General features: G+C 40.8%; 1 protein-coding gene across 1 annotated transcript in view; it reads left to right on the top strand.

Annotated features, from left to right (window-relative positions):
• pcxb (pyruvate carboxylase b) overlaps positions 1-20,541 on the top strand; it is a 267,351-nt gene that overhangs the window by 20,720 nt on the left and 226,090 nt on the right. Inside the window, 3 exon segments of the mRNA XM_063900646.1 lie at positions 1,173-1,290; positions 1,995-2,062; positions 4,014-4,097. Coding sequence (XP_063756716.1) covers positions 1,173-1,290; positions 1,995-2,062; positions 4,014-4,097 — 270 coding nt within the window.

Genomic DNA, 20,541 nt, shown 5'->3' with positions numbered 1-20,541 from the left:
GAAGTTATTATTGATTAATCTGCCAATTTGCTCTCTTGGTTGTTCATGTCATGCGTGTGATTGGTTCATCATGTCTTTCAAATGTTAGAATATGTCAATAAATGCCCATCATAGAGACCAAGGTATCAACAATGCTTGTTTTTTTTTTTAGAAGCCCAAACCAGAAGATTTACAGTTTACATAAGACTGAAAAACCCTTGTTACCATAAAATGTTTTGCATTTTTGCATAGAAAATGGACTCGATTGATAATCTAAAAATGTGCACATTTATTTTCCACTGTTATTTTTAGATTTTAGATTTCTTTGGGGATCCAAACAATGTGAAAAAGGAAAACAGGAAAATAGGTTTGCAATGTTGACTGTTTTTTGTATTGCCTTCAGGCATGACATTAGACACAGAGGGTTTAATATATAGAGCTCTGAAGTGCACTGCCTGCTTAAACAAAAATGTGATATGTTAATTAAAAATACTTACTCTGTGTAGGCCAACAATTGCATCTCTGTAAATCCCATGCATATAAAAAACATTCAAAAATGTTCATGTCATCATTCTGAGGCCGTATGTGCAGAAATGTTAACTTTAAGCTGATTGGCTAACCCTGATGGCAATACATTTTGATTTTATCCTTTATCTAGTGTGAACACACATAGGGCGATGACTTTAATATTCAGAGGCACAATTTCTGCTCTATTCAAATCACGTTTTCCTCTTGTACCGGTTCCGTGAGTATGTTGTTTTCCCGAAGCTTTGAGATGACAGATGAGAATGAGCTCTTGTATCTTCTCCTGAAGCATGATAGTGACTCAGTCTTTGCCGGGAAAGATGAGGCTGAAGGGGCAGGCCTGGACGTCACACACTGACAAACACAGATTGTGTCATGACCTCCATCGTGCTCGGGCATGACCTCCCTTAGCCTGCTCCCCGAGATGTTGTGTAGAATCGTGCTCCCTAAGGAGGTGTAAACATTTGTGTCAAAAGAAGGGAGAAAAACTGCACACATCAAGTGTGAATGGCAGGGAAGGGAATACAAAATCCAATAAATTAAAACAGAAAAATAAAGCGACGTTGAGATTAAACACCCTTGTAATAAAGCCAGTGCTCTTTGAAAAACATACAAATACACTCTTCCTACTTGCGCATTAATGTATGGATTTTTTTCTCCTCTGTCAGGAACTTGAGGAGAATTACCAGCGGGCCTACTCCGAAGCCCTGACGGCTTTTGGGAACGGAGCCCTGTTTGTCGAGAAGTTTCTGGAAAAGCCAAGACATATTGAAGTACAGATCCTGGGTAAGAGCACTTCCCTCTGTGCGTGCATCTAACTATGCGTCCTTTTTTTTCTAGCTGCGAATCAATCTCGGTTCATTAAGACGGCAAGTTGGATACAAGTCCTTGGTGGTATTGCTAAAGGAGGAACATGAACAAGGAGACTGAGTGAGCTTTATTGGCCAGCAGAGGATTCTCCAGCCATTACGTCCTCCTTTTATAGTGTACATAACATAACTACCACTCAATAGAATAGAACTGAAATTCAACCCTGACACTTACAGGAAGTCTGTCTGCACTTCTAACATACATCATATCGTACAGTGTATGTTCCAGCTTACTGCAAGCGCTTATGTCATCATGTCTGTCTGTGGTTTGAGTCGGGCTATCCTCATTTTTCAGCGTTCATCGAGCTGTATTTCTGTGTGTGTGTTCACTGTGATTAATTACTGTCTTCAGGGCATGTCAGGGATTTTGTGAATTGTCTGAATCACCTGGTAAAAGCCTCATCTTTGCCAGCATCAGCTTTCCCTCCTTCACTTTTTCCAGTTTCTTCTTTCTTGTTTCATTCCTATGCCTCATTTTATCTTCAAGTGAATTCCCGTTTCCTACACTCTCCTGTACTTGAATTCAACCTCTTCTTTCTCTTCATACCCTCGATTATCTTCTCATTGTCTTTGTTCCTTCCTCTTTCATTGTCTCACCCACTCCTCTTTGTCTTTCCCCAGGCGATAAATATGGAAATGTCATCCACCTCTACGAGAGAGACTGCTCCATTCAGCGGAGACACCAGAAGGTGAAGTCCCCCATTTAACCCGACTTAATGTTTGACTTTATTTTATGATTATCTTCATGGCATTTCTGCTGTTTGTCAGAGATTAGCATGAAGTGGATGGTGCGTTAAAACAAAGGTCAAAGGCAGGAATCTGCTGAATACACAACAGACTGCTTTTATTTACGATCACAAGACAATTACGCTACACAATAATAAATAAGGTGATTACGCTCCAGATTATAGCAATGATTATTATGGCATTGGTGGCCCTGGGTATCCAAGCAGCAGGGGGTAAGCGGATTATGAGACAATGAGAACTAACCACTGCTAATGCTGTGAGAATGGGAGACTTGGCAACAAATGAAGCAGCTCCTCAAACTTGAATCAACCAAAATACATTATTTATAAGTATACAGCTTTAAATTGACTGTCATTTATTAGCCAAGCCTATTTTTCTGAGCTGGTACTGGAAATAAATGAGGTTTTACAGCATGACCTGCTTGTCAGAAAACACAAATAAGTCTGATTTACATGAGAGGACATTTTGAAATTCTAATAGTCACTCAACACAACAATGCTCTCATCAGAGGAAGCTGGTTAACGTGTAACATTTCATTACATATTGTCACTTCAAAGCGTTTTCAATCATGTGTTTTCATCACTTTCTTCTTTTCCCCTTTAATCGAATTACAGAGGATAATCATATTAGCGGCTGTGTTTATGCAAGAGCTGCTGCTCTTTGATTCCGCCAGGCTTAATCTGCCGCTGCCCTTAATCTAAGATCTTTTTGAATCTCAGAAACAAGAATAGTCGCTTGTTGAAATAGATTAGGGATGGCGGAGCGCTGAGAGGATATTTTTAGCTTTTTTTCCCATGTCTTGGAAATGCTCACAGACTTAGAAGTTGTTTTTGTGGGATAAGATTTGATTTGATAAGTTGGGTTGTTGTTTTGAAAGGATTCAATTATGTCTTTGGGTTGGGTTGACTTGTTTTGATCCTCTTGATTGAAACAGATCAGTCTCGAACACGCTGAACCCCACCCACCCTGCAGACCCAATGACAGATAAATGTGACTTCAACTGATTCACTCCATCTGTTTTGCCGAAGCCTGGCACATACTTTATCAAACTGATGGCTAAAACTAAAACACATTATGGGATTTACTTAACATAAGTTGGAAGCTATCTGCAGTCTGTGGCCCTTTTGCTCCCTGCTTTAAGCGTCATAAACTGGGACACATTTGAATATTTCCATGTTTACACTTTATGCTGTTAACTCTTGATTGATAGCTTTTAACATAAAGAATAGATGATGTAACTGTGTAATGTTTAAGTGATGAACCAGTAGAGCTTTATGACACACTCTCTGAAGCTCTACTGGTTCATCACTGAAACATTACACAGTTAAATCATCTATTCTTTATGTTATAAGGTTTCAATGCAGTCTTTCAGCCCATTGTTTTGGTTTTAGACCCTTAACCAATATTGTTTTGTTTCACTTGATTTCTGTTTAATTTATTTGAGTTTGGAAAGACCGGTTCCAGCCACATGAAAGCAGATGTTGTAAACAGTCAATCCTACGATGCATGAAACAGTATTCATCTTCTAAGGCAAGCATGAAGTTGAAAGCATTAACTGTAGCGATCATTTCAGACGGTTTGAAACTATTTTTTGAAACGATTCCAAAAATCTCAAAAGCATGACAAGACAAAAGATTGCAGATACTAATATAAGGAAACTCGAATTATGTAACATCCATCAAATGAAAGAACACAGGTTATAATATCATGGCTTCTCAGAGTGAACTAATACATGGTGACACGCTTTCTGTGAATAAAAAGGCCCAATGTTTCAAAAGCAGCACTAATACAAGAAGTGTATATGATAAATAAAGCTGAGGAAATTGTACATTGTTATTATTTGTTGTTTTGCCACTGCTGTAGCATTGTCAATAAAGTTGTGTTGTTTTGAAGGTTGTGGAAATCGCACCGGCGTTCCAACTGGACCCTCGCCTGAGAAACCGACTCCACACTGACGCCGTGAACCTCGCCAAACTGGTACGTCAGCCACACCGCTCCCGTGATTCCCCCTTTCTTTTTATTTCACATGCTTTCCCCTCATTACGGGGAAAAAGTCTCCTAAATGAATTGAACGTCTTATGACAGAAGCCCTCCTTAATCACCTTTGAATCATTAATGGTGCAAAATTTAGAGGCGTGTATTAAAGTAATGTGGAATATTCATTTGGCTGCGGCAGGATGCTAAGGCCGCTTAGTCACTAGGAAGCATATTTCTTCCCAGTTGTCGTGGCAGGTGTCTGTGTGTTGAATTTGCAGTGCGAGATGGTTTTACAACTTGTTAAAATAAGTTGGCGGATGGGAGGAGAAAATGGCTCAACGCTCATGGGTTGTATTTAGACAATCTGAGCAAATTATAATACCTTTCAAATGTTTCTGTCTATGAAACAACTGGTTTCTCCACAGGGATTTTAAAGTGCTATGTACCTATGATTCAAATGAAGGGAACATTTGTGCTGTGAAAATGCAATTTGAAAATGGGAATTGGGTTTGAAAAGCGCAGGCAGTAAATATAACTCCCGTAATGAGTGTTTGAACAGTGTTTGAGTGCATTTGTCGAGACCAATTATGATTATTGTCACCAATTGTGCGGTAACCCCTTTCTCTGCAAAGTGAAAGCTCACCGTTGCTTTGGAGTTGCCCAAAAAGTTCGCTCAACTATGGCAGCGACACTTGAAAGTGGAGCCTCATCTCTCAGATTTCAAGTAATGACCTTGTCAGGTAATGGCCCAGTTGAGGAATAAGTAAAGCGGGAAGAGTGGGAGAGGAGCGTGGAGAAATGCTCCTGCAGAGGGAGAGATGGACTTTATGCTGCTCTCCTTGTGACCTTGCTTCAGTAGTAATCCTTTTTGCAGTAATCAAACCACAACAACACCAAGCTTGTCTCCTTGTGTGTGTGTCAGACACAACACACTCTTGTCCGTGACTTTCCTCTGTGTACTTCCGTCCTTTAAGCAGCAGAGTGATGTCCTTGCTTTAGTACAGCATGCACGCACGCAAAGCACTCGCCCCTCAATTCTTTTGAGGACTTTGACTTTCTCCCGAATACAAACCTTGAATTTCAAAGTAAATGTATGATAACGGTGTCTTTTTGTAGTCAGATTTCACTGTTTATCTCACAGTTTTTCACACGTTCCTGCATTTCAAGGCTGTGAGCCCAATTTGCAACTAGTGTTGAAGATGAGACAAAAGGAAGCCTGTTGTTTGCAAATATTTATACTTTATCCTACGCTCCCCATAAACAAAAGGAAGATGAGAGGATGTGACATTGAGGAAAAGGTCATTTTAAGCTCCTCAGCCAAGATGCAGGGAAAGAATAAAGGCATAAAATACAAAGCATTGTGATGTAATCTCTGACAGATCGATGTATATACAGAAATATATTCATAGATATTAACATGTAAATGGTTAGAAGATGTATGCTTGCAACTGAAATTATTTTAGAAAAGATCATCAAGAAACTTAGATATTTGCCAGAATGTAGCGCCAGCAAAGAGATGATCATTTTAATAGATTTTTAATTAAAATGAGAATAATGAAGCAGATTTGTTATTCCCTCCAATGCCATTAATAACAGTATTGCAAATGACATATTTTGTCCAAATGGCTCAGCCTTAGGTGAAACATCCCTCCATGAGATCAGTAAAAGCAGATTCAGGCTCGGGTTAAATTTAGCAGATTATCATCACTGGGGGACTCCCGTTCGCCTCCCTCCCTCTCTCCTCCCTCCTGTCCCTGCTCTGTGTGGTGATTGCGTTTCACATGGTTCCAGTCCCCACAGTGAAGGCTTCCTCTTCAGAGCTGGACCCTGCTCCCCCTGCAGGTATTGAAGCTCCGCAGCGCTGAGGCTGAACTCTGGAGCCTAGTCTGTTTTTTTATTCTCGCCTATGTGTGTGCTTGTTGCAGCCTGTCTGTTTATACTGTGAGGGACGGTGCAGGGGGACATTCATTTTTAATGTGTTTTGTGGTCCTTATGAAATGGAAAATGGTGGCAGGTATTCTGGGTGCACAAACACTCACACAAAAAGGAACATGTCATCGTCTCAAGTGGCCAGCTTTCCATTGTTATCTTTTTGTGAAGATATACAGAGTTTTTAAGTGCTGCACTTAGACATTTGAATGTGTCGTGTCTCATTTGAGCCCTTTACTTTTGAGTACACCTGCACAAGCATTCTCTCATATGACTCTCAGGGGAATGGGTTTAGCACATTTACCCAAGTTTACCTATCACACACAGAAGAAAATGGTCTGGTTAAATGGGCTCTATTATGCTTTGTTTTTTTCTTCCCTTCCTGTAGTTTGTTTATACAGGCTTTAGTGCATGTAAATGGTCTGCAAAGGCTAAAATCCCATAGTTCATCAAGAGGGTGTTTGTTTCTATGTAACACCTGCACTTCTATTGGCTAGCGCTCAGCGCATACGTTAGAGGCTAAGGGGGCAGGAGATCTCGTAAGCTTTTGACCAATCACAACATGTAATCAACTCACCCCAAACTGAATTCTCCGGATAATATTCACTCGGAGGCTAATCCGGACACTACACTGACCTTTACATGGGAGCCGGGTAAAGTCTGTTTTAATGTGAAGCGCATAATTCCAATATTTGCGTTCTCACGTACAGACGAAAAGTCTCCCACTCTTTTAAAACCCATTTGCCGTGCACATGGAAACGTATTCTGTATAAATAGAAATGTGTACTGTTGCCACTCTTGTTTTTGTATCATGGGTATACACATTTATCTCCTCCTCCCCCACACACCTGCTATTTCTCGGCTCTTATCTGGCCCTAATGGCGACTACATAGTGCTGCTGCTCGGGCCCCCTTCATCTCTCCGTCTGCGCATATCGACCGCATCTTCCATTATCAGCAGCCTCCATCTGAGTCTTTCAGAGAAACAGCCATTCTTTTGAACTCGCAGCACTTCCTGATGGAAAGTCCTAGAGAACAAAGTTGCCTGGCAACACTGACAGCTGCAGGAAGTAGCTTCAGCTCTTGGAAGTAAAGGGTTTGAGTGGATATCAAGAAAAAAAATGGTGAATCGGCCCTTTGTGTGACTGCGCATGGGACGTTGTTGCTGTCTGTGAATGGTGTTGTGTTTTCTGTTGTCATCCTCTGATTGTCTCTCTTTGCTTTGTTGTCTTTGTCTAACAACTTGGCTGACATTTCCCTTTAACACATGCAATATCTCAGCTTGTCCTGATTAGTTTTTAATAATGATGCGTCTCACTATAGCAGCATGAGGTTTCATAATCAGTGGTTGCTGATTTGGGCGCTTCTTTGCTTACTCATTCATCTCTGCACTCCATGGGATAATTTCAGCTTTTTTATTTACTGTTTGATGTGTTAGGGATAGGACTATTTAGAATATTATCTCCAAAATTTGTCCCATCTTTGCTCAAAAAATATCGTAGATTTGTGTCTGAGTAAATGTAAGGTATAGTAATTTGTTATGTAGAGTTTTTAATGATGGTCTGTATAATAACATGAATCCTGTTTATTTGGCCAGGATAATCATAGAATTCACCATTGTGGGCAATATTGGCAGCAGAACTGGCTCTACAGAAGTTCCAAATCTGTCTGTCACTCCAGAAGTGTGGTGATATCTAAACTTGGTTGGCTCTTGAGGTTTCCTTTTGCTTTGGAGAAGTCTTTTTATGCAATCCCAATGTCCAGATATAGAAATACCGCTCTTCTGTTAGCCATATCTAACATGTTTTTATCTGCACTGTCTCACCCACTCTTTGGGCTTCTTCCAGTCAATCTTGGAGCCGTCATCATGCTGCAGTTTGGCAGCAAGTTTCCCAAATATTTTCAAGCCTCTGTATCGTGATTGGGATTTGGCAGAAAAAACTGCTGTGAAGGAGTCTAATCAACACATGATAAATATGAGCATTACACAAAATGATCAAGCTTTTTTTTACAGATAAGGAATTGAAATATTGCAATATTTTAATTTCTTCGGATCATACAGTTTGAATTTGCTTAAGCACATAATGATCTGACGGCAGACTTGGCCCACGTAATACAGTATCTTCCAGGCTGAAGCAAGCTCAGTTTGAAAGTTAATGTGAGGATATTACTAGAATCTATTGGCACCAACCATTTCAAACTATCTTATCTATCTCAGGAATATGTCTGAATAATGCTCCACATTTGACCACACACGAGCCCCCCTTTACAGACATTTAAAGACTTACGGTATGTTTAGAAAAACAGTGCTTAGCTTTAACTCAAAGTATGATGATATTGTGATATGATTAACAATTCCCATTATCATTGAAAAACTAAATGACTACAGTGTGATTAAAACTAAAGGGAAGTCTGTTTGACTTTTATGATTTGGATTTATTATTATATTTATATATCTGCAACTCCACAATACCTGATTCAAAGTGTCCATATTGAGATTGCTATAAAATGTTGCTTAATTGTACAGCACTTTCCAGAGGTGAAGCACCACCTCTAGGTCAGTGGTCTCCAACCCTTTTAAGATCCCTGACCTTCACCTTGGTGAGAGGCAAGATCTACCTATTTAAGCGTTGAAAGAAAAAGACAGCCCAGATTGTACTTCCAACTTGGCGCCTTTTATTCAGGCTAACTGTATTTGAATTACGTGAAATGCTTTGGTCCAACGTTCAAATTTATGCAACAAAAACACTGTAACTAGCTTATCAAACTGGCCATAGCTACACATCAACTTCAATTCTAACACATCAACTTCAATTCTAAATTATTCAATTTCATTTCAACACAAAAAGAAAAGGAATGTGGAATTTGTGGGATTTTCCACATATGACAGTATTTTTTTATGGTAGACAAGCAGATCATATCAAGTGTTACGCTTATCCACTGAAGCTTCATTCAAGTCACATTAATATCAGCATTTTAGAAAATAGAACTGTAATGCTAACACAATTCTCAATGCAGTTAGGCCAAGTACAGCTTCATGTCCAACACAAAAAATAAAGGTGTGGCCTATTTTCCTTTGTATGAGGTTAGTACTTTGTTCATAGAAGGCACACACACTAGCAGTGAGCAGATCACATGCAGTGTTATGCTTATCCACTCAAGCTTCATGCAAGTTACATAACATCTGCATTTTAGAATATATATAAATAAAATGTATTATTATTATTAAAATAGAACTGTAATTGTGTTTTAACAAAATTCTCAGTCAGTGTTAATAAGCTCAGTGCAGTTATGTACCATCTTATGCATCATCACTTTTCACATTGCCATCAGATGTCAAAACTGGCACGTTACTCACCCAGGTTAGTGAGATGGCTGTGACTGAATACTGTCTGAGTGCTTTGTAGTTTGGCTCATAGCTACTGACAGCTAGTCTGAGACAGTCTGAGGTGTTTGTCAGTGAGGCGGCTCCTGTACTTTGATTTAATTATTTTCATCTGTGAAAACGCCATTTCACAGAGGTAAGTGGATCCAAAGTGGGCACTCACTCTTAGTGCACATGAGGTGATGAGTGGAAACTTCTCCCTGCTGACAATTCCCCAAAAGGTACTGTCCCGTGATCTTACTTTCAGCTCAATGTCATTTTGCAAATCAACCATCTCCATGTCAACCCCACTAGGCAGAGCAAATACCTGCTGAAATTTGGCTGCTACCTGTTCCACATCAATGGTCAGGAATGGGTTTAAGACGAATGCAGCAATATCTTCCATGACGTCTAATTCACTAAAACGCCGACTGAACTCTGCTGCCACTTTGTCCAGGTGAACACAGTACTGCTCAGGGTGAAAAGCGTCCTTGTCACCGATGGCCTGTGACATTTTCTCCAGGTTGGGAAAGTGCGTCAGCCTCCCGTTTTTCAGCTTTGTGTTCCAAACACCGAGCTTGGCCTTGAACACATTCACTGCGCTTATCATGTGGGGCAGGTGTCGGTCTTTTCCCTGGAGCTCGTTGTTCAGTGCGTTCAGTTTTGCCGTCAGGTCTGTCAGAAACCCCAGATCCAGCAGCCACTGATCATCTGACAGCTCCTCATGCTCCTCGTTCCTTGTCTCCAGAAAAGTCTTTATCTCGGGCAGCAAATCAACAAATCGCTGCAGCACTTTGCCGCGACTCAACCACCGGACATCAGCGTGGAGGAGTAGGTCTCCGTACGCGGCATCGAGCTCATCCAATAACGCCTTGAATAAGCGGCGTTGAAGCGCTTTTGCTCTAATCGAGTTGATCAATTTGACCGCCAGAGTCATAACGTGAGAAAAGTTCACGACCTTCCCCACCAAGGCCTGCTGGTGAATGACACAGTGGTAATTCACAAAGTCAGGAAAATCATGGTCATTACGGCACAGCGCAATAAATCCAGCGCGCACACCGCGCATCGATGGGGCTCCATCAGTGGTAATTGCCACCAGTTTGTGAATCGGGATGTCATTACGTTGTAAATATCCTCACCTCTCATTCTCTCCTTTAAGTGCAAAAGAGTGAGGAGATCTTCTTTTGTTGTAGAGTCCGGGAACGCCATCCTGACAAATACAACAAGTTTATTCAGTGTGTCAAATCTTTTAACACTTGTCGATCCACGTCCCCTGACATTTCCTCGACCCTCCTCGCCACTGTATTGGGGCCAAGCTGGACACTGCGGAGCGCGGTTTTGATGTCGTCTTTGTTTTTGAAGCCGTTGAAAACCGTCTCTGCAGTGATGGCCATTGCCTCCTTGAATAAATCGCCATCTGTAAAAGGCTTCTTGTGATTAACCTAAAATGTGACTAATACGAAATGAAGCTTCAGTCGCAGCCTTATTTTGAGCAGCAGGTTTTGTGAAAAGCGACTGCTGGGCCTTCAACCCAGCTTTCAGCTCAGCAACTTTCCTAGCGCGGATTGCGCTCTTGGCGGGGAAACTGTCTTTGAATTTGTCGTGGTTAGTGTTGTGGTGCCGCTCCAGATTTCCTCTTTTAGACAGCGCCAGAGTTTGGTGGCACAGCATACAAACACACTTGTCTTTCACCATGGTGAAAATAAATTCCTCTTCCCATTCCTCATGGAAATTATACGTTTTCGACTTCTTTCAAGGAGCCTCCGCCATGCCAGCTGACAACATTGCCGTCTACTAGCTATCACCTGCTAGTGCCGTATATTGTCATTTTGCGACAGTTAATGTGCCAGTATCCTTCTTTGATATTATTCGTCAATTTAATACCGCCTGTTGCGCTGAAAAAATACGACTGGATCGGATAAGATAGAGAGAAAAAAAGGTGCTTGCAAAACTGAACATTAATCAGCCATAATGTATTTGTGTAATTATTTTTCTATTATTTTGGGGATCTACAGGGAATGTTTCAAAGATCTACCAGTCGATCGCGATCGACGGGTTGGCGACCACTGCTCTAGGTGGTATATACTGCTTAATCTCCCTTCAACATCCCCTAACGACCGCCTTTTAAAATGGGTTGAAACAGAAGAGGTTAATGCAACATTATCGCATTAACACATGTCAAGGGCCCACCATGTTTCACACAGGATGCCATCAAACTCTTAAAGGTTGATGTTTCAATAACAGCTCACCTCATTAACTCTGTTTCAGCGTGCCTGTGAGCTCACCTTAGAGATGTCTGTGGGCAACCAAGCTATCAGACTAATTAGCTTAACATTTTATCAGTGTGTGTGTGTGTGAGGGCAAAGACAAGCAGCTGTGTGTTTATAGAGGACTTTAATGGCAGCAGGCCTTCACTGTCTGCCATTTTGTTTCATAGCATATTCATTAATGGATCAACCTGAAGACAGCGAGGCGGCGCTACTGTCTGATACTCTGTGTAATTAGGAATTCAATTCTGGCCCTGAAGGGGTGAGGAGTGCTGACAATTGTGTTTTCCACTGGATGTGTTGCAGCATCACCCACTCAGTTTTGTTAGTGGTTTTTGGGTGGCAGGAAGTTATCCGACAACATTGAAGCGGGGCCAGAAAACGACACTCCTCGATTTTTTTTTTTTGTGCTCTCATGAAGCGAGCGGAGTGGAAGAGGGCAGAAAATTGTAATTTTCCGCTGTGTTTTAAGTGTGCGATGGAGAGAGGAGAACAGGCGACAGATTTGAAATCCTGTGCAAAAGATGGTTTGAAGGGAAGCATTATTTTTGGTTGAGTGTTTTAGAGAAAAGAGTAATACTTTTTTGTTTGTGGTGAGCATTTAGCTTGTGTGCCATCTTGTTTTCGCACCGAGAGAAGTGCTACTCAGAGCACAAACGTATCTGTAATCATCAACAATCTCTGCAAATCAAAGGTATCGGTGTGTCTATATGTAAATGCAGTGAGATCTAGTGGTCAACACTTCCTGTATTACTTTGTTCGCAGTACTCACCCACAACCCAATTAATTCTTACTCAAGACATGAATCTTTAAAAATGTATCATAGATATACAGTTTGATTTCCTAAAAATGTTGGGCTTTAAAGTTTTAAGCAAGCACAAGTCAAATAATAATAATTTAAATTATGTTCAAAATTGATTTACATCTGGTGGTCTAGTGGAGATTTACCACAGTAGGATGAAGCGTAATAAAATAACTATATTGGAAAGTACTTGTCATTAGAATAAAATAAAAAGTGAGGTTAACTTTACAAGAAGATATATATTTAAGCGATACTTTCATGACATTTTAGGGCAGCAACTGTCATTGTGGAACTAAATGAAATCAATAAATTATCTCATTATCATAATGCTTACACATGATTTTCAGAACTTTACATGCAAAGTGCTTTGCTGTGACCTTGAAGCACTTTAAATGTATGGAAAAAGTGATTCATACGTTTAAAAAATAGATTTACGTCTGTATGACATATTTATTAGGGTCCAGTGTGTAGGATTTACTGGCATCTGGTATGTAAATGAATCCTGGTGGCCTTTAGGTTCAGCAGAAAACCTTTTGTTCCTTATTAGCAAAGTTCCATTCCTTTCCAAGGCTTTTTCTTTTTTGAGCAGAAGGATTTAAGCTAGCTTGCTTTTCCTTATGCTAAGTAATTAGTATGATCCTCTATTTTTGAAAATTCTGCTTCTTCTACACCCAAATCAATGTCCTCTGATGGTGTGTGTCTTGAATGTTTGCAGCTCCAGCGATAATAGGGTGAAGGTGTAACTGCATCCTCAAATCCACCTTAATTAAATTATAACACCTCGTGTGTGTGTTTGTGACATCCAAGTCTGCGCGCCGTGTGTATCTGTCTCAGCATCTTGTGAGGTGTTTCTGGCCTCTCGCTCGATGTCCTGTGAACACACACACGCGTCTGCTGTCAATCCAGCAGAAGTGATAAACGTGAAATTAGTTCTGCAGTCAATCACCTTGGCGACGGTGAGAGAGATAACACACACGCGCGCACACACACACACACACACACACACACACCAGCCATATCCAACACACACACCGCACAAACTCAGATTGACATTGGGTCCCTGGAGGTGGTCAGTGTGCTGTAAACATTATTACGTCTTACAGAGACATAAAGTGTGTGTGTGTGTGTGTGTGTGTTTCCATTTTAGACTTAAAAACTAGCAGCACTTTTTGCCCTGAAAGCATATTTTAATATTCCATCAGGAAAACCAGCGTTAGGAAACAGAGTGAGCGCTCCACTCTTTGTCCCGGTGAGCTTATGCATCAACCACTTTTCCTCTCTCTCTAATTTACTTATTTATGTTTTGTCTCATATTTCTTTCTACATTTGTATCTTTTGGTTGTCTCCATGTGTCCCTTTCCTCTTGCTGTATTCTTCAGTGTATATTTGACAGTTGCATTGTGATGTTGTTCCCATTCGTCATATGTGCTGCTTCTATCTTTGTCCTTAACATTTTTTTATTTTTTCAAACTAAACTAGATCTTAAGACCGGGGGGAAAAATTACAAGACTTCCCATTTCCCAGTGGTGGATTGTATCCAGGTTATATGTAGAGCTTCAAAATGCAAAAAGAAGAAACAGGAGCAAGAAACCAAAAATAGAGACTAGGCAATTTATTGAAAAGTGCATTTAAACTCAAACAGGCTGCTCATCAGCTGACTTCAAAAATGTGTTTACGCATGCTTGATGGTGGGAACGTTGCTCCTTGTGGGCTTGCCATCCATCCCCAAACGTTCTCTATGAAATTTAGAACAGGGAACACACAGGATGGTCCAAAAGAGTGTATAAGACCAATATCTTAGCTCCAGAAACAGCAGGAATGTCAGCTTTGTGCTAGTGGAATAAAAACACATTTTCCAGGTTATTTTTGATCCCATTTTCTGTTGGAAATGATCTATGTTTTTTTATTTTCTAAGACTCCAATCAAATTAGCTGATCAGTGACAATATATACCCCTTAATTTATTCATTAATACATCTATTTTTATCCTGCTTTCTTCATGCTGTTTTTCAACACAGCCATCTGGAAGTTATTTTCTGAAAATCACTCAGAGTTTTGCAGAAACAGTAGACAGACAGAATATGATTGACATGTTTCTTAATCCTTCCCTACCTTCAAGTAAGTCTGAAGGAGGCACATTGCAGGAAAACAGAACAAAAACAATGCACCATATCAGGCGGTTGCTCTAAACCTGACGCGATAAACCCAAATGAGTAATAAGTGTTGCTTCCTCTTCCCTGTATTGTTCTGATTCCCTCCCTTCCTTCAGGTTGGCCAGTGTGTGTGCTTCAATGTCTGCAGGAAGCAAAGGCAGATTCTGCTGTGCTGTGTGTAATACAGGATGCATGAAGTAGCCAGGAGTCTCACATGTCAGGGTGACATTGGCACTTGTGATTGGATGGGGGCTATTTTAAGCATCCGTAGCTTGTCTCCTCATGTCTGCAGAATCCTCATGCCTATACAAACCGCAAGTGTTCGCCAAAAGGCTAGGACTGAGTGTGATATTTAAATGGATGGTGCTTCTCGTCGGATCATAACCGAGATGTGTAAAAGGCAGGAGATGGAGGATTAACACAAAGCAGAGGGAGGGGGGGGGGTGGGGAGACAGACCTGGGGTAAGGATATGATATGGGAGTATACAGAAACCAAGGGAGGTGGTCAGATGATGCAGGGACTGAGACGAGAGGAAGTGAGGGGGAAGACAAAGAGAGGAGGTATTGATTCTCTCTGCCAGCTGGGGGGGAACTCAAGCCAACTGTGCTTTCTGAAACGAGAGCCAAGGGGAAGGAGGAAGGATGGAGTGGAAGGTGTATGAGAAAATAGTGGTTTAGCGGGGGAGGGGGTGGGGGAGCTGCAAGCAAGCCTAGTTGGCACTGTTTGCCTCACATTGTGCAAGGAAAAGTGCATGCTTCTGAATAATATATGGTCACAGCAGCGGTTGGTACAGAAGCAGAACTGCAAACTGAGCCAGATCTTGAGGAGTAAATCTTTGGTGGACTCTTTTAAATCATTGTTGAATCAGCCGAGCGAAGGGATTTTAAAGTGGGATGAGTAGTTTATGCAGGTGAGCAATCAAAGCTTCAGATTCAGCATCAGATATAGATAGGATAACATCGGCCTCACAAGAACACTTGGAATGGAAACAGGAGGCTAAAATGGCTTAAATTAAAAACATGTGGTCTGGGTGAAAGCTGTGTACTCGGGACAAAAAACAACAAGGGTATTTAAACAGGATAGGTAACTTCATGCCTCATGCTCAGGAAAAGGCACAAATGTTTGGTCACAATCCTTCCTATCCCAGCTACAACCGTACTTGAAATGTACCAAAATATTGTCATAATCAATGGTAAAAAATGTGACATATGCAATGTCAGACGGTAAGGAGAGGATGTTCTGCATGCGTGTTGCCCTGCGGAAAAAAATCAAACACAATCTTGTACTGGAATGTACCAGAACAAATGTTTTAAGTATGTCCACATCACTCAGCAGCCGAGCATATGTTGCTTTATATTTAGTTTTTGTTTATATTTTGTGTAATTCTTTTTGTCCCAAATGCATCTTTTGACTGTCTTTTTAAATGCTATTTTATTTTATTGTAATTACATTGCCTTGTTTTTATGCTGCTGCAACGAAAACATTTCCCAAATTGGGATCAATAAAGTAATTATATCTATCTTTCCCTGCAGATATCGATGTGTAGTATCAGAATCCTTTATGTGATGTATTAAGGGATCATAAAACGTTGTATAGCTGGGGAAAGGCTCAGTAGCAATTTTATAGCAAAATGTTAACTTATTTTTGTTTCATGGCTGCACTTTAGCCGTGTGTGGGAGACATCAACATAAATTCAGCACGGGTGCCGGTCAGAATAACTTGTTTTTGTGAAATCAAGCAGCTGGACATTTGGCTTCAGTGTTTGAGCGGTTTGGTGTGGTTCTGAGGTCTGTCAGTGGAGCAGTGACCCATCATTTGACATTAGACTCTGCGGTCAGGCTCTCCAGTCCATTCTGTTAATTTCTAATTGGGTTAACAAGCGACTGCTTCTGCCAAAAAGACATCAGTCCCTGAGTGCTGACAGGCCTGCTGGGCTACTTTTTGGCAGGGCTCTGTAAATTGCCTTTTAGCTCGTAATGAAATCATCAGCGTCACGTCGGGGTGTTGATTCTGCGTCAGGCCTCATTTTGCAACACTTCTTCCTACATCCCTTCTTATTTAGCATCCTAATGATGTACAGTACATCAACGTGGGTTTACCCTAGTGCACAACTGTCCTGATCTGCCCTCTGAGAACTGGAAGAAGAAAACTAGGGACACATTTCCTGAGCAAATCCTCCAACACAGGCAGAGGAATGGTAGCTATAATGTACTGCTGCATGCAGTAAAAAATGGAATACTTATGATGAACAAAGATGGAAGAAAGAGAATTTGCCAATGGGGAAATTAAATTGGAAAGACGGGGAAAGTTTTGACTGAACGAGCAGTTCACTGGAGCTCGTTCTCTCTGTTCTCAAACACAAAGCGTGAGAACCGAGTGAATAAACGAAAAACTGCAGCGCTTATTCTGCATTCAAAGGGGAGAAAGGGAGGGGAGATGCCCTTCTCCCCCCTCACTGGCTCCCTCCTCCTTCAGCTCTCGTTTTAAGTTGTACAGGAGTGGTAAATGAAACTGGAGTGGACACACACAAGCACCGGCTCACTGGCATCAGCACTTTCCCCAGGTTAGTGTAGCTCCCTGAGTATGCACACGGGATCAGACTTCAGTCATCTTACTTCACCCCCTTTTCTCTCCTTTTGTCTTTCTCCCACCCCTCTCTTCTGTACTTGTTTTTGATTAAGTTCATAGCTTTTATTTTAAATGTTTGTTTGTATCCACTTCTGCAACGTCTTTACACGGAAGAGGATTAATGCCACATGCATTTTTTTGTTGTTGAGTTCTGACCAAAAGTGACTTTTCTCCCCTAAATCTGACTTTATCTCAAAGCTAAATAATATAATCAGTTTTGGTCAGCTCTCAAAACAGGTGTCTCTTTCTGTACCTCTATACCTGTCCTTAAGGTATATTGTAAAAACAATAATATAGGTATACATGTCTTAAAACAAATAGACGTCATATAATCTATTATCTTTTTTTTATTATCCTAAATAATTTCCACACACACCTCAGGTCTTCTGTAATGCGTTGTATCCCCTTTGAGCATCTGTTAGCATTGTCTAGAAGCTATAAAAGCACATTTTGTATCCAATTTAAAGACTTTTTCAGATCTTGTTTGTTTTTAACTATACATTTAGACATCTGGATCTTAAGCTAGCAGAGAAGCAAGCTGATGAAACATTTGTGGCAGCCGAACAGTGCAGTTTCTTTACGCTTAACCACTTTATTAGTGTTCAACTGCTTTGAATCATTATTTAATAGTTGCTGAAAAGGACATTCTGCATTTCTTTCTTGCTTGTCATTTCTGTTTCCCCTATTTTTCTTCTTTGCCTTTTCCTTCCAATTCTCAGTCTGGCTGTCATTCTAACTGTGACGGTCTGTGCGGACAAAAGGTTCATCACGGCTCCATCTTTCCCATCCAATCATCCAGTTTTTCTTCTTTTTCTTTTCTTTTTTCTCTTTGTATTCCTGTTTTTCTGTCTTGCTTATATAGATTCTTATTTAAGTGCAAGGCTGAAGCTTCACCACAAGCTTTCATAAATTGGAAATCCAAGTGTGAAAGAGTAGAAATAAGCAATCGACACGTAGCGAGGCTGCAGATGTCTTCTGTAAGGCGCCAGTGTTTGTGGAAATGAATTAGCTGCAATTCTGTATTAAAATAACTTGTAGGGATACTCGTATAAACATTGAAAATATTGAATCAACTTTGAATGTGTTTTTCTCATAATAATAATAGTATCATCTTGTTGTTTCACAGGTTGTTTAAGTGAAAGACTCGGAGCTAATTGTAGGTTTTAGGCATTTCCATTTCATTGGCTTCTTTTATGCTTGGTTAGCTAGCCAGCTCTGTTGTGATTGGTCAACTGCTTAGAGACTCACAATGTGTTAGAGCGTTAGCCAATAGAAGCGCTAATGTTACATGGTGATTTCATTATGTAAACCAAGGAGGCGTTTCATGCCGGGGGGGAGTTGGTGGGAGCGTAACTCCCTCTGGAAGGAACTTTTTTTTTTCGCCTTTGCAGACCATTTACATGCACCAAAACCTACTGTATATAGCATACTACAGGGAAGGGAAACCCGAGAGCATGATAGGGCCTCTTTTATAAAAACAACAAACATAATCGCACCAGAGAGAAAAACTGATGCAATTATGAACATGTTTTCACTCATGGACTTGTATATTTGTGTCGCCTATAGGCACAGAATGACATGCATTCAGTGAAATGCAAATGAGCGCGCGTGCATTCTGTGTGCTGATATGTAAAGTGACTCAGTAAAACATACACATTTCCACAAGGACATTGACACAAAGCTCACGCATGCAAAATGAGAAACAAACAAACAAAACCGTCCCCCTCCATCCTCGTATTCTTTTGCCACTCTTGTCGTCTTTCCTTCCCTTGTGTCTCCCCCTCCCTCCCTACCTCTCTCCCTCTCCAGTTCCTCACTCCCTCCGGCTGTGTCAAATGCTGCAGTGTGGGTGTCTTTGCTCAGACTACATCCAAATCTTAGTCTGACACACACACACACACACACACACACACACACACACACACACACACACACACACACACACACACACACACACACACACACAACTGCAGTCTTATGAAGTAGAAGAGCCATTTCTGCCCCGACTACCTTTTTTTAGGAAGTGGTGAGAAGGAAGGAGTGAAACATGGAGATAAAGGAGGGCGGGGGCGAGATGGAGGGAGGGATGCAAGAGTGAGGCAGCTGTGGCGAGGGCATAGGAGGAAGAGAAATAGCATTTGGCCTGATTTTACATCCAAGTTACTAATCCTGTGTCTCCACAAAGAAGTGATCTAAATGCGTTTGTGTGTCAGTGATTCAGAAACACCTCTGCATGTTAATATTAATCTCAGTCTGGCTTGTCATCGGCCATATTTCTGCGTAGGCATGTACACGATAACGCTTTATTGTAAGATCAAGTCAGATTTTTTATCTTGCCGCTCCATTTGCAACATAAACAAGACAAATATTCAGGAGAGGAAACTAGGACACATACGTTTTACATAACACTCGCTGAAGACAATGTATTCAAGATCCTTCAACCTACATTTGACCTGGGAATAAACTCCATATTTAATATTAGGGATGACTGGTGCACCAAACAGTGCGTCAGTCTAAAACATGTGTATCTCCATATTGTTCAGGACTAGTTTGGTGCAGAGACAAAGTCAATATGTGTTCATGGCTATAGGTTGTTCCTTAAATTAGAATTTTCTTTTTCAGTTCCAGCTGTGTGTGTTTTTGTATACAGGCAGCTGTATTCATTGACCGCTCATCATTTTATAGACATCAAGCTCATTATGCTTTCATCACCGCTGACAGAGCGAAGGGCGAATTAGGGCAGGGCGACGGATAGAGAGGCAGACAGAAAATTGAATGCAAAGTGGATAAGAAGGGAAAGGCATGACGGGCTGACTTACCCAAAAATGAGAGGGAATAATACCCTATATTAAGCGAGATTTGGGAAGAGGCATGAGCGATGAAAAGACAGATATAAGATCAGGGTGGAGCGGCAGAGAGAGAGAGAGGGCAATCCATAAAATGTATCAGTGTGTAAGAGAGATGTATAAAGAGGGGTTTAAGGAAAGTGGGTGCAGGGAGTCTGAGTGGTAAAGGGAAGCTTTCAGAATAAAGCGGTATTGACATTTTGACCGGCAGCATGTGCGGTTTATATGAATTCAACACACCCGTCACTTTATGGGATATAAAGTTTAGTCTCAAGTAACTTCTGTTTTTGAAAAATACTTTCTGCTTAACAAAATCAGCGTGTTTGGGAATGATAACTTTGTTATGGTGATTTCTGTGGATGGTGACTACCTTTATTAAAGATTGTTTATATTTACACTTAATGTACTCTAAAGTTATTCCAGTACATTAAGTGCCATTTTAAGACTTCAAGCACA

The sequence above is a fragment of the Eleginops maclovinus genome, chromosome 14 (genome assembly GCF_036324505.1).
Source record: "Eleginops maclovinus isolate JMC-PN-2008 ecotype Puerto Natales chromosome 14, JC_Emac_rtc_rv5, whole genome shotgun sequence".
NCBI lineage: Eukaryota > Metazoa > Chordata > Actinopteri > Perciformes > Eleginopidae > Eleginops > Eleginops maclovinus.
The sequence above is the reverse complement of the archived record's forward strand: the minus strand, read 5'-3'. Positions and strand labels throughout refer to the sequence as shown.